The sequence below is a fragment of the Salmo salar genome, chromosome 13 (genome assembly GCF_965601325.2).
Source record: "Salmo salar chromosome 13, fSalSal1, whole genome shotgun sequence".
Taxonomy (NCBI): Eukaryota; Metazoa; Chordata; class Actinopteri; order Salmoniformes; family Salmonidae; genus Salmo; species Salmo salar.
Genome location: NC_138303.1, coordinates 79,818,880 through 79,839,448, shown reverse-complemented (window position 1 = coordinate 79,839,448; position 20,569 = coordinate 79,818,880). Strand labels below are relative to the sequence as shown.

At 42.6% G+C, this 20,569-nt stretch overlaps 1 protein-coding gene across 7 annotated transcripts in view; it reads left to right on the top strand.

The window, feature by feature from the left end:
- Positions 1-20,569, top strand: part of LOC106567975 (ABR activator of RhoGEF and GTPase) — a 226,422-nt gene that overhangs the window by 143,370 nt on the left and 62,483 nt on the right. For all 7 annotated transcript variants that reach the window (XM_014137905.3, XM_014137906.3, XM_014137910.3 and 4 more), the window contains 4 exons: positions 7,104-7,226; positions 10,977-11,052; positions 11,202-11,306; positions 14,060-14,134. In XM_014137905.3, coding sequence (XP_013993380.1) covers positions 7,104-7,226; positions 10,977-11,052; positions 11,202-11,306; positions 14,060-14,134 — 379 coding nt within the window. The remainder of the gene's footprint in view (positions 1-7,103; positions 7,227-10,976; positions 11,053-11,201; positions 11,307-14,059; positions 14,135-20,569) is intronic.

The following is a 20,569-nucleotide window of genomic DNA, read 5'->3' as shown; positions in this document are numbered from 1 at the left end:
CCTGTGCTTCCAGGTTGATAACAGACTGCTACAGTGGGTCATACAGTAGGGGCAGACTGACTGACTGCCCTAATCAGAGCCGGAAAAGGCTGATTGAACTGATTACAGCCAAGGCATGGCCTGACTCTGCTTCCTGGCAAGGGATGGGTTGGAGGAGGGTGTGTAGGAAGGGAGATTCTGGAGAGCAAGGACATGGAAATTCCTTGGAATAGTTATCAAGCATCACACTGTAAATTATAGTGAACAAAATGTAGCCGTCATTTCCCCTGTTTACAAATGTCTCAGAAATACCAAATAATTATTCATGGTCAAACACACATGATACAATTCAGGTTTAGTTGATGGTGCAGTGTGTTGGATTTCGTTGTGATACCAGTATGACAGGGCTTTTAAACTATATTCTTACAGGGGCCAGATGTAAAAAAATAAATAAAAATAAAAGTTAATTACATGGGGGTGGGACATTTTCCACATGCGATTATTCTTTTGAAGAACTCTATAAAAAAGCAACGCACTCACACCAATAAAGCACTTTTCATGAAATGTTGCTAAAAGTAATTATAAAAGAAGTGGAGGGCGCTCAACCAACTTGAGTCGAGGTGCAACCCAAAAATGTGATAATCATTAAACGCTCGCTCACCATCATTTTTTTGTTACTTTCAAAAGCTTCTTAAAAGTAATTAGGTCATTTTTAAATTATCTGAAAACTAAGCATCTCAATAAATAATACAAAGATACAGTACCAGTCAAAAGTTTGGACACCTACTCATTCCAGGGTTTTTCTTTATTTTGACTCTTTTCTACATTAACAATAATAGTTGTCGTGACGTTGCTACCATTAATGCAATGACGGCTATTCATCGAATAGTTACATACCACGTTCAATTATTACGCAATTAAATCAATCATATAACAATTCATTAAGTAGTAATCTGGGGCACCACAGGAAAAGTTAATTTAACGAGTTATCGTTTCCCAAATTAACTCAAATATCAGTATCTCGATATACTATCCTTCATCCATCAATCATTTGCTCCTATTTCAGTCTCATTCTGAACGTCGTAATATCCTGTAAATCTACACAAACCCAAGTCTTCATGATGAATCAGCTTACACAAATTGGCTTAATTATTTATTTACTAACTAATGAAAAAATCACACAGAAATACATAAACACACACACAGGATAGATTATACACTGAGTATTAACATGATGCAAGGAAAAGTCCCTAGTGGACTAACTCGATATGATGGTTGGTTACACAATGAAAGGGGGTGGGGAACGAATGAGTGGGAGGAGAGACAAAGGAATTCAACTATCGTCCGTACAGTTGAATAATAAGCTCATGGTAAATGTGGATATGTAGCACCCTAACAACCGCTCATTCGGCTTTAGAAATGCAAGGTACATATTTACGCTTGTATATCTTTGTCGTCTCTCTCTGTTGAAATCACTCGATCAGTCTGTGGAGAGTAGGTCGACAGTCTCTGGTTGTCCACCAGAGGTCACAATGTACTTAGCAGTTGTGGTAGTAGGCTTTCATTGTTCTGGAAATGTTCATTAGATTGGATCCATCAAAGGTACACATTCGGTGGTCCTCGGTCAAGTTTACTAGACTAAAGTACTTAAACAGTTGCAGACTGAATGTTCTGATGTAGTCTTTATCTTAACTCGAGAGTTTGAATCTAACCATTTTATGGTCAGGTAGAGTCTAACCATTCGTGACGTCCGGCACAACACCGTCTGTATACTGGTCTCAATGGTTGATTATTCAGGGTACAGCTAGAACCGTTTTACACGCCAGTAGCAACCCAGCAATGTACTGGTCTATGGAGATTTACTTCTTCTCTGTTGAAAGTTTCAGAGTTTCTAACCATTTTGTACCGTTAAGCTCATGCTGTCGGTCACGCTGGTCTAGTCTTGTAGTTTTAAACCATTTGTAACATATTCAGCTGGTGCTGCACGTATACTGGTCTGATGTGAATTTCTTCACAGGGGTTTTATACTTGGGTGGAAAAGGGGGTGTTTCCTCATGTTTGTGCTCACCTGGGCGTGGCCACTGACTGAGTAAGTATGGAAAACAATCATCTTATCTAGAATGCTAAAATTACATTATCTTCACGGAAGTTTTATTTTACTTAATCATTCGTTTTATACAACAATTAGATGCAAACCTCATAACTGGGAAATGTACACTTTCAGAGATAGTTATGATGTTCTACCGTCCTTAGTTACATCACAAATTCGACATGGTTCTTTTAAGTCCCCCCCTCAAACCATTTCACACGTTCTTTATATGAGGAATATTGTTTCATTCTCCACTTGGATGTTGGAGTTTTGGCGGGAGAACTCCTTTGTTCCATGGAGGTTCTCTCCCTCAATACTGCATGGCCAGGAAGAGAAAGTCTGCCCGGTATTTACGACCGGTCATATAACTGGCCTGCCATGAGAGGGGATGTTCAAACCTTTGCCTAGCTGGAATCTTTGATCCTCAGCCCATGAGGCCAAGTCATGACATAGTGAAGACATCAAACTATGAAATATCATATATGGAATCATGAACTAACTAAAAAGGTGTTAAACAATCAGTCTATTTTAGATTTTTGATTCTTCAAAGTAGTCACCTTTATTGACAGCTTTGCACACTCTTGGCATTCTCTCAACCAGCTTCATGAGGTAGTCACCTGGAATGCTTTTCCAACAGTCCTGAAGGAGTTCCCACATATGCTGAGCACTTGTTGGCTGCTTTTCCTTCACTCTGCGGTCCAACTCATCCCAAACCATCTCAGTTGGGTTGAGGTCAGGTGATTGTGGAGGCCAGGTCATCTGATGCAGCACTCCATCACTCTCCTTCTTGGTCAAATAGCCCTTACACAGCCTGGAGGTGTGTTCTGGGTCATTGTCCTGTTGAAAAACAAATGATAGTCCCACTAACCAGATGGGATGGCATATCGCTGCAGAATGCAGTGGTAGCCATGCTGGTTAACCTCTATGGGCTAGGTGGGACGTGACCGTCCCACTCTATTCAACAGCCAGTGGAAGAGCGTGGCGCGAAATACAAAAACCTCAAAAATGCAATAATTTCAATTTTTCAAACATACGACTATATTACACCATTTTAAAGATAAGACTCTCGTTAATCTAACCACATTGTCTGATTTCAAAAAGGCTTTACAGCGAAAGCAAAACATTAGATTATGTTAGGAGAGTAGATAGCCAAAAATAATCACACAGACATTTTCCAAGCAAGCATATATGTCACAAAACCCAAAACACAGCTAAATGATCTTCATCAGATGACACTCCTAGGACATTGTTATACAATACATGCATGTTTTGTTCAATCAAATTCATATTTATATAAAAAAAAACAGCTTTTTACATTGGCGTGTGATGTTCAGAAAATGTATTCCCACCGCAAACTTCCGGTGAATTTACTAAATTACTCATCATAAACGTTGACAAAATACATAACAATTATTTTAAGAATTATAGATACAGAACTCCTTTATGCAATCGCTATGTCAGATTTTAAAATAGCTTTTCGGCGAAAGCACATTTTGCAATATTCTGAGTACATAGCTCAGCCATCAAAGCGAGCTATTTTGACACCCACCAAGTTTGGTGCACACTAAACTCAGAATTAGTATTAGAAAAATGGTATTACCTTTGCTGATCTTCGTCAGAATGCACTCCCAGGACTGCTACTTCCACAAGAAATGTTGTTTTTGTTCCAAATAATCCATAGTTATGTCCAAATACCTCCATTTTGTTCGTGCGTTCAGGTCACTATCCAAAGGGTAACGCGCGAGCGCATTTCGAGACAAAAAAAAATCTAAATGTTCCATTACCGTACTTAGAAGCATGTTGTTTAAAATAAATTTTTATGGTATTTTTCTCGTAAAATAGCGATAATATTCCAACCGGACAATAGTGTATTCATTCAAAGAGGAAAAGAAAAAACAGCGTGGTCGCGCATATCCAATCTCTTTGTCACCAGGCAGACCACTGAGAAACTGAGCTACTATACTCTGCCCAGAGACAGGAGACGCCTCAATCCGCTTTCTGAAGGCTTTAAAGAGCCAATGGAAGCCTTAGAAAGTGCTACGTAACCCCACAGATACTGTAGTTTCGATAGAGAATCAAAAGAAGAACTACAAATTCTCAGACAGGCCACTTCCTTCTTGGAATTTTCTCAGGTTTTTGCCTGCCATATGAGTTCTGTTATACTCACAGACACCATTCAAACAGTTTTAGAAACTTTAGGGTGTTTTCTATCCAAATCTACTAATAATATGCATATTCTCATTTCTGGGAAAGAGTAGTAACCAGTTTAAATCGAGTACGTTTTTTATCCGGCCGTGAAAATACTGCCCCCTAGCCCAGACAGGTTAAGTGTGCCTTGAATTATAATTAAATCACTGACAGTGTCACCAGCAAAGCAGCCCCACACCATCACACCTCCTCCTCCATGCTTCACGGTGGGAACCACACATGCGGAGATCATTTGTTCTCCTACTCTGCGTTTCACAAGGACACGGCGATTGGAACCAAAAATCGCACATTTGGACCCATCAGACCAAAGGAGAGAGTTCCACTGTCTAATGTCCATTGCTCGTGTTTCTTGGCCCAAGCAAGTCTCTTGTTCTTATTGGTGTCCTTTAGCAGTGGTTTCTTTGTAGCAATTCAACCATGAAGGCCTGATTCACGCAGTCTCCTCTGAACAGTTGATGTTGATGTGTCTTACTTGAACTCTGTGAAGCATTTATTTGGGCTGCAATCTGAGGTGCAGTTAATTGCCGATTTCTGAGGCTGGTAACTCTAATGAACTTATCCTCTGCAGCAGAGGTAACTCTGGGTCTTCCTTTCCTGTGGTGGTCCTCATGAGAGCCAGTTTCATCATAGCGCTTGATGGTTTTTGCGACTGCACTTGAATAAACTTTGAATGTTCTTGAAATGTTACGCATTGATTGACCTTCATGTCTTAAAGTAATGATGGTCTGTCATTTCTCTTTGCTTATTTGAGCTGTACTTGCCATAATATGGACTTGGTCTTTTACCAAATAAATATCTGTATAGCAACACTACCTTGTCACAACACAACTGATTGTTCAAACGCACACCTGTTAATTGAAATGCATTCCAGGTGACTACCTCATGAAGCTGGTTAACCTCTCTAGGGTCGGCGGGACGAAATCATCCCACCTACTCAACAGCCAGTTGAATCCCGTGGCGCGTTATTCAAATACCTTAGAAATGCTATTACTTCAATTTCTCAAACATATGACTATTTTACACCATTTTAAAGACAAGACTCGTTAATCTAAACACACTGTCCGATTTCAAAAAGGCTTTACAACGAAAGCAAAACATTAGATTATGTCAGCAGAGTACCCAGCCAGAAATAATCAGACACCCATTTTTCAAGCTAGCATATAATGTCACATAAACCCAAACCACAGCTAAATGTAGCACTAACATGCATGTTTTGTTCAATCAAGTTCATATTTATATCAAAAACCAGCTTTTTACATTAGCATGTGACGTTCAGAACTAGCATACCCCCCGCAAACTTCCGGTGAATTTACTAAATTACTCACGATAAACGTTCACAAAAAACATAACAATTATTTTAAGAATTATAGATACAGAACTCCTCTATGCACTCGCTATGTCCGATTTTAAAATAGCTTTTCGGTGAAAGCACATTTTGCAATATTCTCAGTAGATAGCCCGGCATCACAGGGCTAGCTATTTAGACACCCAGCAAGTTTAGCACTCACCAAAATCAGATTTACTATAAGAAAAATGTTATTACCTTTGCTGTCTTCGTCAGAATGCACTCCCAGGACTTCTACTTCAATAACAAATGTTGGTTTGGTTCAAAATAATCCATAGTTATGTTCAAATATCCTCTGTTTTGTTCGTGCGTTCAAGACACTATCCGAATGGTAAAGAAGGGTGACGCGCACGACGCATTTCGTGACAAAGAAATTCTAAATATTCCATTACCGTACTTTGAAGCATGTCAACCGCTGTTTAAAATCAATTTTTATGCCATTTTTCTCGTAAAAAAAGCGATAATATTCCGACCGGGAATCTGTGTTTAGGTTCAAAGACGAAAGAAAATAAAAACATGGGGTCGACTCGTACACTCGCGCCTCAGCACATTGTCCTCTGATAGAGCACTTGCCAAAAGCACTAATGTTTTTCAGCCAGTGGCTGGAATTACATCATTCAGCTTTTTCCCGCCTTCTGAGAGCCTATGGGAGCCGTAGGAAGTGTCACGTTACAGCAAAGATCCTCAGTCTTCAATAAAGAGATTGTAGAAGGCCAATAAATGGTCAGAGAGGGCAGTTCCTGTAAGGAATCTTCTCAAGGTTTTTGCCTGCCATATGAGTTCTGTTATACTCACAGACACCATTCAAACAGTTTTAGAAACTTTAGGGTGTTTTCTATCCAAAGCCAATAATTATATGCATATTCTAGTTTCTGGGCAGTAGTAATAACCAGATTAAATCGGGTACGTTTTTTATCCGGCCGTGTAAATACTGCCCCCTACCCCCAACAGGTTAAGAGAATGCTAAGTGTGCACATTTGTCATCAAGGCAAAGGCTGGCTACTTTGAAGAATATGAAATATCAAATATATTTTGATTTGTTTAATACTTTTTGGGTTACTACATTATTCCAAATGTTTTATTTCATAGTTTTGGAGAGGAAAAACAGAAGGCACATAGTATTCCTGAGAGTTGTTGCTTTCAGGAATGGGGTCATAATATTTTGTAGCTTAAACCGTTCAAACGCCAGAGCCAAATTCATATGAACAAAAAACAATAAACATGCCACATAGGCGCTAGAAAACTGCTAGACAACCACACAATAGACAACCACATTAGTGCTTATCATTTTGGCACTGAACGTCAGATTTTGGTTGGTATTTTTGTTGCATATCTTTTATTAGTGTTCAGAATTGATCAAAGGGCCAGTCTAAATTAATAAATGGGCCGGATCTGGCTCGCAGGCCGCCAGTTGAATAGCCCTGCTGTATAACAAACTGTATGTTAACATACTGTGTGCCCTGTTTTTTTCTGTGTGTGTAGAAAGCACTAAAGGGCCAGAGTCGTAATGTGGAGCGTCTGAGGAAGAAGATGAACGAGCAGGAGTCCTGGCTGCTGTTACACTCTCCTACCATCCCTTTCCGCATACACAACAAACATGGCAAGGTAAGCTGCTACTGCGTAATCACTGGCCCGGGATCAGATCTATTGTCTTCCTCCAATGGTTAGGATGAAGACTGGGGGTTGGGTAATCTGATCTGTGGTTAGCAACTATCTCCATGACTGCAATGTTGATGTACTGATACTGATAGCACCCTGCCTCCCACTGCTGGCTTGCCTCTGAAACTAAGCAGGGTCGTTCCTGGTCGGTTTTTGAATGGGAGACCAAATGCTGCTGAAAGTAGTGTTGGGGGGCCAGTAGGGGGCGCTCTTCACTCTGGTCTAAGGAGATCCCAATACCCCAGGGAAGTGAAGGAGAAATTGCCCTGCGCAGGGTGCTGTCTTTCGGTAGAGACGTTCAACGGGTGTCCTGACTCTGTGGTTGTTAACCTTTCTAGGGTATGTGGGACGAAATCGTCCCACCTACTCAACAGCCAGTGGAATCCCGTGGCGCGATATTCAAATACCTTAGAAATACTTCAATTTCTCAAACATATGACTATTTTACACCATTTTAAAGACAAGACTCTCGTTAATCTAACCACACTGTCCGATTTCAAAAAGGCTTTACAACGAAAGCAAAACATTAGATTATGTCAGCAGAGTACCCAGCCAGAAATAATCACACACCCATTTTTCAAGCTAGCATATAATGTCACAAAACCCAAAACCACAGCTAAATGCAGCACTAACCTTTGATGATCTTCATCAGATGACACTCCTAGGACATTATGTTATACAATACATGCATGTTTTGTTCAATCAAGTTCATATTTATATCAAAAACCAACTTTTTACATTAGCATGTGACGTTCAGAACTAGCATACCCACCGCAAACTTCCGGTGAATTTACTAAATTACTCACGATAAACGTTCACAAAAAACATAATTATTTTAAGAATTATAGATCCAGAACTCCTTTATGCAATCACGGTGTCCGATTTTAAAATAGCTTTTCGGCAAAAGCACATTTTGCAATATTCTGAGTAGATAGCTCGCCATCACGGGCTAGCTATTTTGACACCCACCAAGTTTGGCACTCAGATTTACTATAAGAAAAATTGGATTACCTTTGCTGTTCTTCGTCAGAATGCACTCCCAGGACTTCTACTTCATCCACAAATGTTGTTTTGGTTCAAAATAATCCATAGTTATGTTCAAATATCCTCTGTTTTGTTCTTGCGTTCAAGACACTATCGGAAGGGTGACGAAGGGTGACGCGCGGAAGGAAGCGTATCGTGACAAAAAAATTCTAAATATTCCATTACCGTACTTCGAAGCATGTCCAACGCTGTTTAAAATCAATTTTTATGCGATTTTTCTCGTAAAAAAGCGATAATATTCCGACCGGGAAAACGTGTTTTCGTTCAAAGACTCAAAATCTAAAATGGACTCTTCACGTGCACGCGCGCCCCCGTCTCATTGTTCTCAGATCGACCACTTACCAAATGCGCTACTGTTTTTCAGCCATGGGCTGCAAAGTCATCATTCAACGTTCTGTCACCTTCTGGGAGCCTGTGGGAGCCTCAGAAAGTGTCACGTTACAGCAGAGATCCTTTGTTTTCAATAAAGAGAGTGTAGAAGGCCAAGAAATGGTCAGAGAGGGCACTTCGTGTACAGAATCTTCTCAGGTTTTTGCCTGCCATATGAGTTCTGTTATACTCACAGACACCATTCAAACAGTTTTAGAAACTTTAGGGTGTTTTCTATCCAAATCAAACAAGTATATGCATATTCTAGTTTCTGGGCAGGAGTAATAACCAGATTAAATCGGGAACGTTTTTTATCCGGATGTGAAAATACTGCCCCCTACCCTAGAGAGGTTAAAAATCCAATGACACTTATCGTATGAGTAGGGGTGTTAACTCCAGTGTCCTGGTTAAATTCCCAACCTGGCCCCATTCCATCATGGCCACCTAATCATCCCCCTCATTCCTAATTGGCATACAGTGCATTCGGGAAGTTTTCAGACCCCTTGACTTTTTCCTCATTTTGTTACGTTACAGCCTTATTCTAAAATGCATAAAATCGTTTTTTTTCTCATCAATCTAAACACAATACCCCATAATGACAAAGCGAAAACAGATTTGTAGAAATTTTTGCCAATGTATAAAAAATTTAAAACATATCTTATTTACATAAGTATTCAGACCCTTTGCAGTGAGAATCGAAATTGAGCTAATTTGCATCCTGTTTCCATTGATCATCCTTGATGTTTCTACAACTTGTTTGGAGTCCACCTGTGGTAAATTCAATTAATTGGACATGATTTGGAAAGGCACACACCTGTCTATATAAGGTCCCACAGTTGGCAGTGCATGTCAGAGCAAAAACCAAGCCACGAGGTCTAAGGAATTGTCCGTAGATCTCCGAGACAGGATTGTGTCAAGGCACAGATCTGGGAAAGGGTACCAAAACATTTCTGCAGCATTGAAGGTCCCCAAGAACACTGTGGCCTCCATCATTCTTAAATGGAAGAAGTTTGGAACCACCAAGACTCTTCGTAAAGCTGTCCGCCCGGCCAAACTGAGCAATCGTGGGAGAAGGGCCTTGGTCAGGGAGGTGACCAAGAACCCGATGGTCACTCTAATGGAGCTCCAGAGTTCCTCTGTGTAGATGGGAGAACCTTCCAGAAGGACAACCATCTCTGCAGCACTCCACCAATCAGCCCTTTATGGTAGAGTGGCCAGACGGAAGCCACTCCTCAGTAAAAGGCACATAACAGCCCGCTTAAAGTTTGCCAAAAGCAGCTAAAGGACTCTCAGACCATGAAAAACAAGATTCTCTGGTCTGATGAAACTAAGATTGAACTCTTTGGCCTGAATGCCAAGCGTCACGTCTGGAGGAAACCTGGCACCATCCCTACGGTGAAGCATGGTGATGGTAGCATCATGATGTGGGGATGTTTTTCAGTGGCAGGGACTGGAAGACTAGTCAGGTTCGAGGGAAAAATGAACAGAGCAAAGTACAGAGAGATCCTTGATGAAAACCTGCTCAGGACCTCAGACTGGGGCGAAGGTTCACCTTTCCAACAGGACAACGACCCTAAGCACACAGCCAAGACAACGCAGGAGTGGCTTCGGGAAAAGTCTCAATGTCCTTGTGTCCCAGCCAGAGCCCGGACTTGAACCCGATCGAACATCTCTAGAGAGACCTGAAAATAGCTGTGCAGCGACGCTCCCCATCCAACCTGACAGAGAGGATCTGCAGAGAAGAATGGGAGAAACTCCCCAAATACAGGTGTGCCAAGCTTGTAGCATCATATCCTTGAGGACTCGAGGCTGTAACCACTGCCAAAGGTGCTTCAAGAAAGTAAAGCGTCTGAATACTTATGTTAATGAAATATTAAAGTTTTTTATTTATAATTAATTAGCAAAAATGTCTAAACTGTTTTTGCTTCGTCATTATGGGGTATTGTGTGTTGATTGAAAAACAAAACAATTTTAATCAATTTTAGAATAAGGCTGTAACGTAACAAAATGTGGAAAAAGTCCAGAGGTCTGAATACTTTCCGAATATCACTCCTCACCGCTCCACCATGCAAGCTGATGTGTGGTGAGCGTTCTGGCACAAAAATGGTTGCCATACATCTCCCAGGTGGGTGCTACACATTGGTGGTGGAATAGGTGAGTTTCCCCTTGCTATGTAAAGCGCTGAATTAACCCAATACATGTATTTTTATTATGATTTACTTTCCCACCACAGGAGGGAGCTGTTGTCCTATAAAATGTGATTTCCCCCTGTTTTGTCCTCAGAGCTACCTGTTCCTCCTGTCTTCAGACTATGAGAGGTCAGAGTGGAGAGAGAGCATCCAGAAACTACAGAGGAAAGGTACAGGAGAGTGAGCAGACAGGCTGATATCGCTTTTTTTTTTAACAACTATGCCATGGATTCAATGCCTTCATTGCAAATGCACATTAAAGAACCTATGGCCTGGCTCTATGTTCAGGCTTATTAACGGTGTGTTTCTGTGTCTTCAGATCTGCAGACGTGTCAGTTGAGCTCTGTAGAGCTGCAGGTCCTCACCAGCTCCTGCTTCAAACTCCGAACCGTCCACAACATCCCTGTCACCAGTAATAAAGACGGTAGTACACACACATTCACCTCTCCTTCCTTTCCCCTCTGTTTTGAGTTAAAACCCACAAACATATCTCCTATTTTCTCAGCACAAAAATAGAAATGGTTTGGTAAGGAATCTAGGTTACATAGTGTTTCTCATGTAGTGATAACCTGTGTCATGGCATGTGTGTGTTGCAGCAGGGTTCAGATGGGATGTTTGGATTGGGGTGACATTAAAGCCAGCTGGGAGGCCCACTTTGAGCTCCCAGGATGCACTGGGGACAGGAAATTGCAGGGAGACACACACTCATACACAACACTGTTATACCGCTGCACTCACACATTAAACAAACAAGAACGCATTCATGAAGTCTTCATAAACAGTACATTTTTACATGTACGTCATTAAGCAGACACTCTTATCCAGAGCGACACAGTAGTAAGAGGACAATTTTTGGGTACTTTTTCGTACTGGTCCCCCCGCTTCGTACTGGTCCCCCGCTTCCAACCCCGCCGTTGGAAGCGCCTTGCTCTACCAACTGAGCCACATGGGACCCCACTATGCCGCACAAATCCCACAGTCATGGTGGGATTTGATATATCTTCATCAAAAGACAAACATGTTTTCTTGCAAGGCAAGGGTGTTTCTCCTCCTGTACTTTTGCTTACTCTGAATGATACATTGTCATCTTGCTAGGTTTCTGCTAGACTTGGTTTAGTAAGTTGGATATCATGTACTGTAGTATAAATCTAAATTGGCCACAATATTTACAAGTCACATTATGATGATTTGAGTCTGGCCACAGCATTGTAAACCCATGATTACAGACAGTGATATACACTGAGTGTACAAAACATTAGGAACACCTTTCTAATATTGAGTTGTATCCCTTTTGCCCTCAGAACAGTCGAAAGTGTCCCACAGGGATGCTGACTCCAATGCTTCCCACAATTGTGTCAAGTTGGCTGGATGTCCTTTGGGTGGCGGAGCATTCTTGATACACATGGGAAACTGTTGCACGTTCAAAGGCACTTAAATATTTTGTCTTGCCTATTCTCCCTCTGAACGGCACACATACACAATCCATGTCTCAATTGTCTCAAGGCTTAAAAATCCTTCTTTAACCTGCCTCCTCCCCTTTATCTACACTGATTGAAGTGGATTTAACAGGTGACATCAATAAGGGATCATAGCTTTCACCTGGATTCACCTGGTCAATCTGTCATGGAAAGAGCATGTTCCTAATGTTTTGTACACTGTGTATTTTGATGGTGCAGTGCTCCCCTTGTGGTGACCTGAAGTACTGCTCCTGGCTGGCACAGACTTCCTGATTTGTTTACAGTGCGCTTGTCAAAGCAACTCGCTTTATACTCACATCAAACACTTTTGTTTTCTCTCCAGTTTAGAGGGGATCTGAAACGTGGTTAAGCAAAGCACAAGTTTACAATCTTTCTCATCGGTAGTCACTTTATAGCACAGTATGGCAAAACAAAGGCTCCAGGTCAGTTCATTGGCATTTGACATACATTCAACACCCACAACACACACACCATGCTATCACATTATTAAATGGAGTAGCAGAGGGGCTCAAATAAAACCAGCTGGAGGAGGAATGTGATCCCCTAGTTACCATCGCTCTGTCTGACACAGGCCATTATAGTGACCAGGTAGAAGAAACTAGCTACTCTGATCCTAACCTTAACCATTAGGGGTTATAGGAATACACATTGACATGTCATGACTACCATCTTCTTTGAGTATTTTTGTTGTGGTTAAGATCCAGACAGAATAGCATTGGAGGGGGGGAAACTAAAGGTTAGAGTCTGGAGTAGATCTTCTCTTGGCTTCTCCCTCTCTCTTGGTGGAATGACCTGTCTGTGACTGGACATATACAGTCCATAGCACCATACATACACGTGACATATTGTTTTTCCAGGACTCAGTTGTTAGTCTCTCATCTCCGTAGTGGTCCAGCGCATGACCCGATGGGCCTGCAGGGAGCTCCAAACAGGCCATCTCCAGTTTCAACCCCCTGTTTATTTACCAGGAAACGCACAGGCCTCACATGCCTCTGCAACATAATCATGCGGAGGCCAGGGGACAAGAGAGGGAGAGGGAGAGGGGAAGCATAGGTGTGTGTGAGTGTTGGATTGTGTGTGTGTAGGCTGGTGTGTGTTTTCAAGGGCCACCCAAGCACATGCTTGTGAATATTTAAGTCTAAGGCTTAGATACATACACTATGGGGCAAAATGATTCCTCCTGTTTTCCTGCTAATGTCACAGAGAAATTAGGGAGTTTTGGGACAGCTCATGGGATGCCTTGGTGTAGAGGTCACAACACTAAGATGAATGAATGTTTGATTAAACCTGAGCCCCTCCATCTAGTGTGTGTGTGTGTGTGTGTGTTGTGTGTGTGTGTGTGTGTGTGTGTGTGTGTGTGTGTGTGTGGACCCAGTCCTCTTCATCCTCTTTGCTTCCTGCTCCCACATGGGGCTTCAGTTAGTCTACCTGAAAGAATGCCTCACACAAGCACACGAACACACACACGACCATTGTCACTAAAATATATACTACTACACTGTTCATTGCGAATGAGATGTACCCTCGGCTATGAGGTCCCCTACGGACCCTGGTGAAAAGTAGTGCACTATAAAGGGAATAGGGTACCGTTTGGGATGCACCCTCGAGGTTATGAGAATGTATTGTCCAAGGTCACATCCAGGTCACTGATAATGGGTGTGACAGACAGTGACTAACTGCGTTGCGTTGTGTGTTCCAGATGAAGAAACCCCAGGCCTGTATGGATTCCTCCATGTGATCGTCCACTCTGCCAAAGGCTTCAAAGAGTCAGCCAGTAAGTCTCTCTCTGTCATACTGGGCTTGTACTGCACTGTGTTCAGCGTGTGTGTGTGTGTGTGTCTGGATGCACACACGTGTCCGTCAGCATCTTTCAGCTATTGTATGTGTGTCCGACACCAGGATGTTCATCTTCTGACTCAGCATATCATTTACAGCTTGTGCCACAACCAACAAAGAGGACAGAGGTTACAGGGAGAAAGGGTTCATGGTTACCATGTCTGTCCCTGCACACTGGTTCTCTTCTCCACAGAAAAGCCTTTTACAAGGCCACAACATAGACCCCCAGCACAGAGGTAGAAGTTACCACTGAAACAGGGTCAGGTATTATTTCCCCCCCCCCTCGTGGATAAGGGTAATGGGCTATCTGATCCAAAATCTGTGGTTCGGTGCAACTGCTACCTCGTGCTATTACTGACTTGTGGCCGGGGTTCTCCTGGTAAAAGAGAGAGAGGGATATGGAGAGCATGAGAGAAAGTGGGAGAGAGAAAGAGGGAAGAGCGATTGAGAGAGGGAGCGGTGGGGAGAGAGAGAAAGGAGGAAATGTGGGGACGGGAGAGATGGAGGAAGAGATTGAGGTGGAGAGAGAGAACGAGAGAAAGAGAAAAAGAGAAAGAAAGCTGCAAGGCCAGTCCCTGAGGAACAGCTCTGGACCACAGTCACATTCCTGTGGCTCCTTTGATGCTAGGGGCCGTCAGGGACACAACTACTCCATAAAGAGAGCTAACGGGAACAGTGTAGTCCCTACACAGCCACAGCCCATGCTCTCAAGACACACAAACAGACAGTGAAGGCCAGGAGAAGTCTCTTCTCTCCATCCCTATCTCGCTTTCTCTTTCCCCCCTCTGTCTCTCAGCCGTGGCCTCCCCCTGCCTGGTGCGTGCATGGGATGGCCCTAGCCATGACTGCCTGTATGTGTTATCAGGGGGATATGATGTCAGAGAGCCCCAGAGTGGCTCAGATATGTCTGTACCAGACAGCTGCCGCTCCACTCAACACTCTCCACTGCCTGTTACCTTGTTACACAAGAAGCACCGGTTCAGATATCACCACAGCAGAAAGAAAAGACCCAAGCAAATATGCCTCTGATACCATGGCAGCCTGTACTGTAGTATACTTTCTGAAAGCTTCAGAGAGAGATTTTATTGTGTAATGGATTGGGGGAAAAAATGGAAAGCTGTTTCCACTGAAAGCCTGTTTGATCCTCACCGGAGCAGAGCGGGCAGAATTGTTTAAAAATAAAGAAGAAGCATGTTGAAGTGGTTTGGTTGTACTTTTCCCTCCATTTTCTCATGGACCGTACCATTGGCATGCCCCTCTGATATTCTGGGGGAGTATGGTTACTATGGCATTGTACTGATGGAACCTAAGAGTTCCTGTTTTAGTTTAAACACCCCTCCATGGGTACATAGCGTCTCCTATGTGTATGTAGTGGATGGTAGCTGGCATAATGATGCAGTTACGCCACCTACATACTTGAGACCAAGTCACCTCTGAATCTCAGAGCGAGTTGGTAGATGTTTCATCTATCCTGGGTCTTGTGGAGTTTTGATGACATTTCCCCTAATATATCTCACCACCAGGCATGCTGGCCACCCCCCTCCAGACCACTGTTAATCAGGGAGACGTCATCTGCCTCCGTCCCATTATAAAGTACACAATTATGTGTGCATCCCAAATGGCTCCCTATGTAGAGCACTACTTGTCAAAAGTAGTACACTACAGTGAGTGTGCAAAACATTCGGAACACCTGCTCTTCCCATGACTGATCCCTTATTGATGTCACCTGGGGAGGAGACAGGTTAAAGAAGGATTGGTGAAGCTGTTCCACTTCGTGTATATAGGGAATAGGATGCTGTTTGGAACACAAGTCTGATAGCGATGTCTTAGTTTGTTTGGGGAATTCCTTTGAGAAGGGACATTACGGAGACTGTAGAGTGGACCGTATGTGTATCTGCTATTTAATGTGTTTAGTATTATTGGCGGCTTCCCCGGTCTCGTCTCTGCCCTTCAATTCTGTGTTGCTCTGATTCCATCTTTCGAGCGTATTGTGTGTATGTCAACCACTTGCTCCCTTGCATAAAAGTGTGTGCCTGTGTGTTGGTGATTCTGTATGTATGTATGTATGTATGTGTGTGTGTGTGTGTGTATTTGCATGTGTACTTGTATACAGTACTATTCTATGTATCTCGTAACACTACAACATACGGTGCCTCCAGTCCTTCCTATTGGACACTGGAGTTAGTGGATATACACCACCTCTCCAGGGGTGTTTTTAGAAACGGCATTATGTACAAACATGTCCTATTAAAACGATCTTATCAACATTGCCACCCGTAGTTTCCTTCAATAGGAAGCAGAGATACATTTCAGCTCAGGGCAACGTTTCAAAAGTGGGTCAGAGGAAGTAGCTAAGAGTCTACTGGTCCCCCCCAAAATACAATAACAAAAAATAAGGGGAAAACATTGACCTAGAATAGAGGTGTTTAAGCATTGGAGTCAACATGGGAACGCTTTCGACACCCTGTAGAGTCCATGCCCTGACGAATTGAGGCTGTTCTGAGGGCAAAGGTCGGTGCAATTCAATATTAGGAAGGTGTTCCTAATGTTTTGTACGCTCAGTTTATATCATGTTTTGAACTTTATGTAGGGGAGAGATTTTCTCATCTCTTCCTCTCTATGCATAATGTAATCCGGCCCTCCCTGCATCCTTTACTCATGCAACGGTTAGTGTTATCACCCCGTATCCAATTAAAAATAATTTGATAAGACAATTTCCTTCTTCATAATGTTCCTTCCTTGGAATTCCGCTTTTTTTCCAATATGTTCTAAATAAAGCGGTAGATTCATCATGTTAGTCAGGAGCTGTGTTTGGGAGGCATACAGGGGTTGAAAAACAGACAGAGAGGCGGGCAGGGAGACACACACACACACACACACACCACACACACACACACACCATAAAGCAGACAAACCCTCCTCCCTGTCTCTAGGTCGTGTTGTTCTTTCAGACCCAGTTTAGATGTACTGATTGCTTTAAGTCTTCAGAATGACTGTTTTAGTCTCAGGTTTTGCTGACCACTGTTTCACCTACCAATGAACATACATCTGCAGGCTAGGATTAGGAAGAGGTCACACACACACAAACAAAGAGAAGGGGTCAACTTCCAGGTCGTCTGGACAGAATCAGGATGGTATCCATTAACCTGTGTGTGTGTGTGTGTGTGTGTGTGTGTGTGTGTGTGTGTGTGTGTGTGTGTGTGTGTGTGTGTGTGTGTGTGTGTGTTGGCTGGTAAGACTCCTCACTGACAACCAGATTCATGAGGGCAGGAAGAGGCCTCCCAATAAAATGACAGCCCTCAGGGCTTATTCAACCAATCACCACCAGTCGCCAGCTCTCATTTTCCTCATGTCACATTTCTGAAGGCTCCTTTGGCAACACTACTAGCACACATTAAAAAAGGCTACATATGTTCCTTCTGGCCCTGTTTTTAGTTGTAGGATTTCAGGTCCAGGCCTATAAACCTAGTTCAGATTTGAAGGGAAAATAAACTTTGAGATAAAAGTAGCCCAGGAGTATGAAGTATGAATGTTTCCCTTAGTGGTGTTGGGTTTACACTAAGTCTGAACAGTCATAACTTTCAGAAAGTTGCTTGGGACAGAGGTGTAAATCTGACACAGCAGGGAGTTGTGCTTCCGATATGTTTTTTCTCTTAACGAAGCCAAATGCTATTTCTGTGAGCATTAGCAGTGATAAACTACCCTGTCTAACTCTCTGTGAACTCACTTCAGTGCAGAAGCACACTAGGCCTATGTCCAATTATGTACAGTACTATTTTTTTCCCAGTAGTCTTGAATTTCCCATACTTTGAGTGCGTACCAAATTACACCCTATTCCCTACTTTTGACCAGGGCCCATAGAGCTCTGGTCAAATGTAGTGCTCTATGTAGGGAATACGGTTCCATTCGGGACTCAGCCTTTGAATTTAACTGACACAGACAGTAGTTAGTTTGTGTTCCTCCTCAGCCATTGGTTGTCGGTAGCGGATGTGTCTAATTACTAAAGCGTGACTCAATTTTGAAAACACCCCCGAAATGAGCAGTTACACCCCCCCCCCCCCCCCCCCCCCCTCTCTCCAGTCTGGATCCTTCTGCTTGGTTGGTATGATGCATTAACCCCAGAGGTGGGACCAAGTCACTATTATTCGAGTCACAAGCAAGTCTCAAGTCCAGAGGTTCCGAGTCTCAAGTCCAGAGGTTCCGAGTCTCAAGTCCAGAGGTTCCGAGTCTCAAGTCAATTCCAAGTTGTGCATTCTAAGAGCAAGTCAAGTAAAAACAAAATCTAGACTTGCAACTACTTGATCAGCTACAAATCTTTGTCTATTTATCGAGGCTACCAGACAGACCTTTTCATTATTTTGTCTACAACATGTTTTTATTAGCCTATGGAATTGTAAAATATGGACCTTGTAGCATGAAATCAGCAGAAGGCAAGGCAAGTTGACGTGCTCAGTGTAGATTTATTTACGGGTCTTGGTGATACAATGGTGAAAGCTCCATATCATACAAAATATACAAGTTGATTAACCAAATATACATGGGCAATAGCCCAAAAGAAACAGCCTCTGTATCAGGCTTAACCTGTCCTATCTGAACGGACACTGGTAGCGGGTAAGACTGTACAGCTTCCCCTTGAGAAACCAAATGGAATCTATAAAACGAGCTCAAACTGGTAGGCCTACATAATATAATTACCCAATTGGCAATTACAACCACTAAACTGGTTCTACAACATAAAAGGCTATTTCCACATCTATCGTTACATTGATTGATCTTAATCAGACGTAATGATATTTCAACCATGCATACATGGAACAATCATTTTATCTTATTCAACGACTCCAAGGCCACGTAGCCTATTTCTATGCACACTGAGGTGGGCACGCATATATTACGCACAACAGAAATGACAGCAATATAGGACACAGACACACGGATCTCCGACATAGCTTTACATTTAATTAAATAAACAGAACTTTTTCCTCATGAGTATTTTGAATGTTCATGTGCGCTATAAACATCACGCCCACTCATAGCAGGGTAAAAAATGGTTGGCTATGAAAGGAAAATGTATCGTAGTAGGCCTATCAAATATGAAACCGAAATGTCTACGTGTTGCAATTAACAGTAAGGTAATGGAATGATTCATCGCTAGCAGTTATTGCATTATTAGATGGAATATAGATTTACCTCCCGAGTGGCGCCGCGCTCTAAGGCACTGCATTGCAGTGCTAGAGGCATCACTACAGACCCTGGTTCGTTCCCAGGTTGTGTCACAACCGGCTATGATCTGGAGTCCAATAGGGCGGTGCACAATTGGCCCAGGGTCGTCCGGGTTAGGGGAGGGTTTGTCCGGGGTAGGCCGTCATTGTGAATAAGAATTTGTTCTTAACTGACTTGCCTAGTTAAATAAAGGTTACATTAAAAATACCTCATATCGCCTATGAATTTAAACATGTGAAAGCAACAGCAAAACATTTAAACAATATGAAAAAAAACAACAACAAAAAACTCTCCGCTGGTGGGAGTTTGGAGAGTGCAAGTGAAGAGCAGTGCCTATGGTGCTTCTTCAACACTGTAGTATTTGATTTTAACAACAAATTCCAAATGCAGGCTTCATAAGTAAATTATAAATATCAAGCAATTGTTACATACCAAAAGACCAGTAGGCCTATGCTGGTAATTGTTGCCCCATTTCCGGTGAGCTTGCAAAGTAAACGGTTAATATTCTTGATCACCAAACACTTTTTGGAGCTGCATATTTATATATTATGGCAATCCTCTCTCCCTAAATTTTGACATTTTGCGCATTTTATAGCTGTACAGCAAATCAGCATTCTGTTCGCTAGCTCACCCGACCTGTGTTGATTGACAGTTTGCTGGTCCAATCAGAGTGCCGAGTGTGCGTTTCACTAGCCAATCTGTTGCAGTTTTTTTTGCAAGGGCAATTCTGCGGCTACTGTCTTTGTCTGCGTGTAGATTAATCCACGTAGTCTCTGTGCCACAAAATGAGTGGCAAAACATTACAAAACCTGGCCAGATAATTTCACGTCATAAGTCTCAAGTCAAAGTCGAGCGTCAAGTCATCAAATTTGTGACTCGAGTCCACAAGTCTGCCTAACCTAATCCAGATCTGGATATGTCTATGAGCTAAACCCAGACAGACATGGGTCATGCTATTGTTTTCATATTGCTACGCCATGTATGACTATGTACTACAGTGTAAACACTGTCTCTAGTTCTGTGCGTGGGTGATGTGACTGTGTGCCTCCCAGGGGTCAGGGTGGGTAACCATCCATCATGCTGTCAGAGAGCAGTCGAGACCCCAGGGACTAGCGGGGCTGGAGAGAGAGGCCTCTGGCTTGGTCTCTTA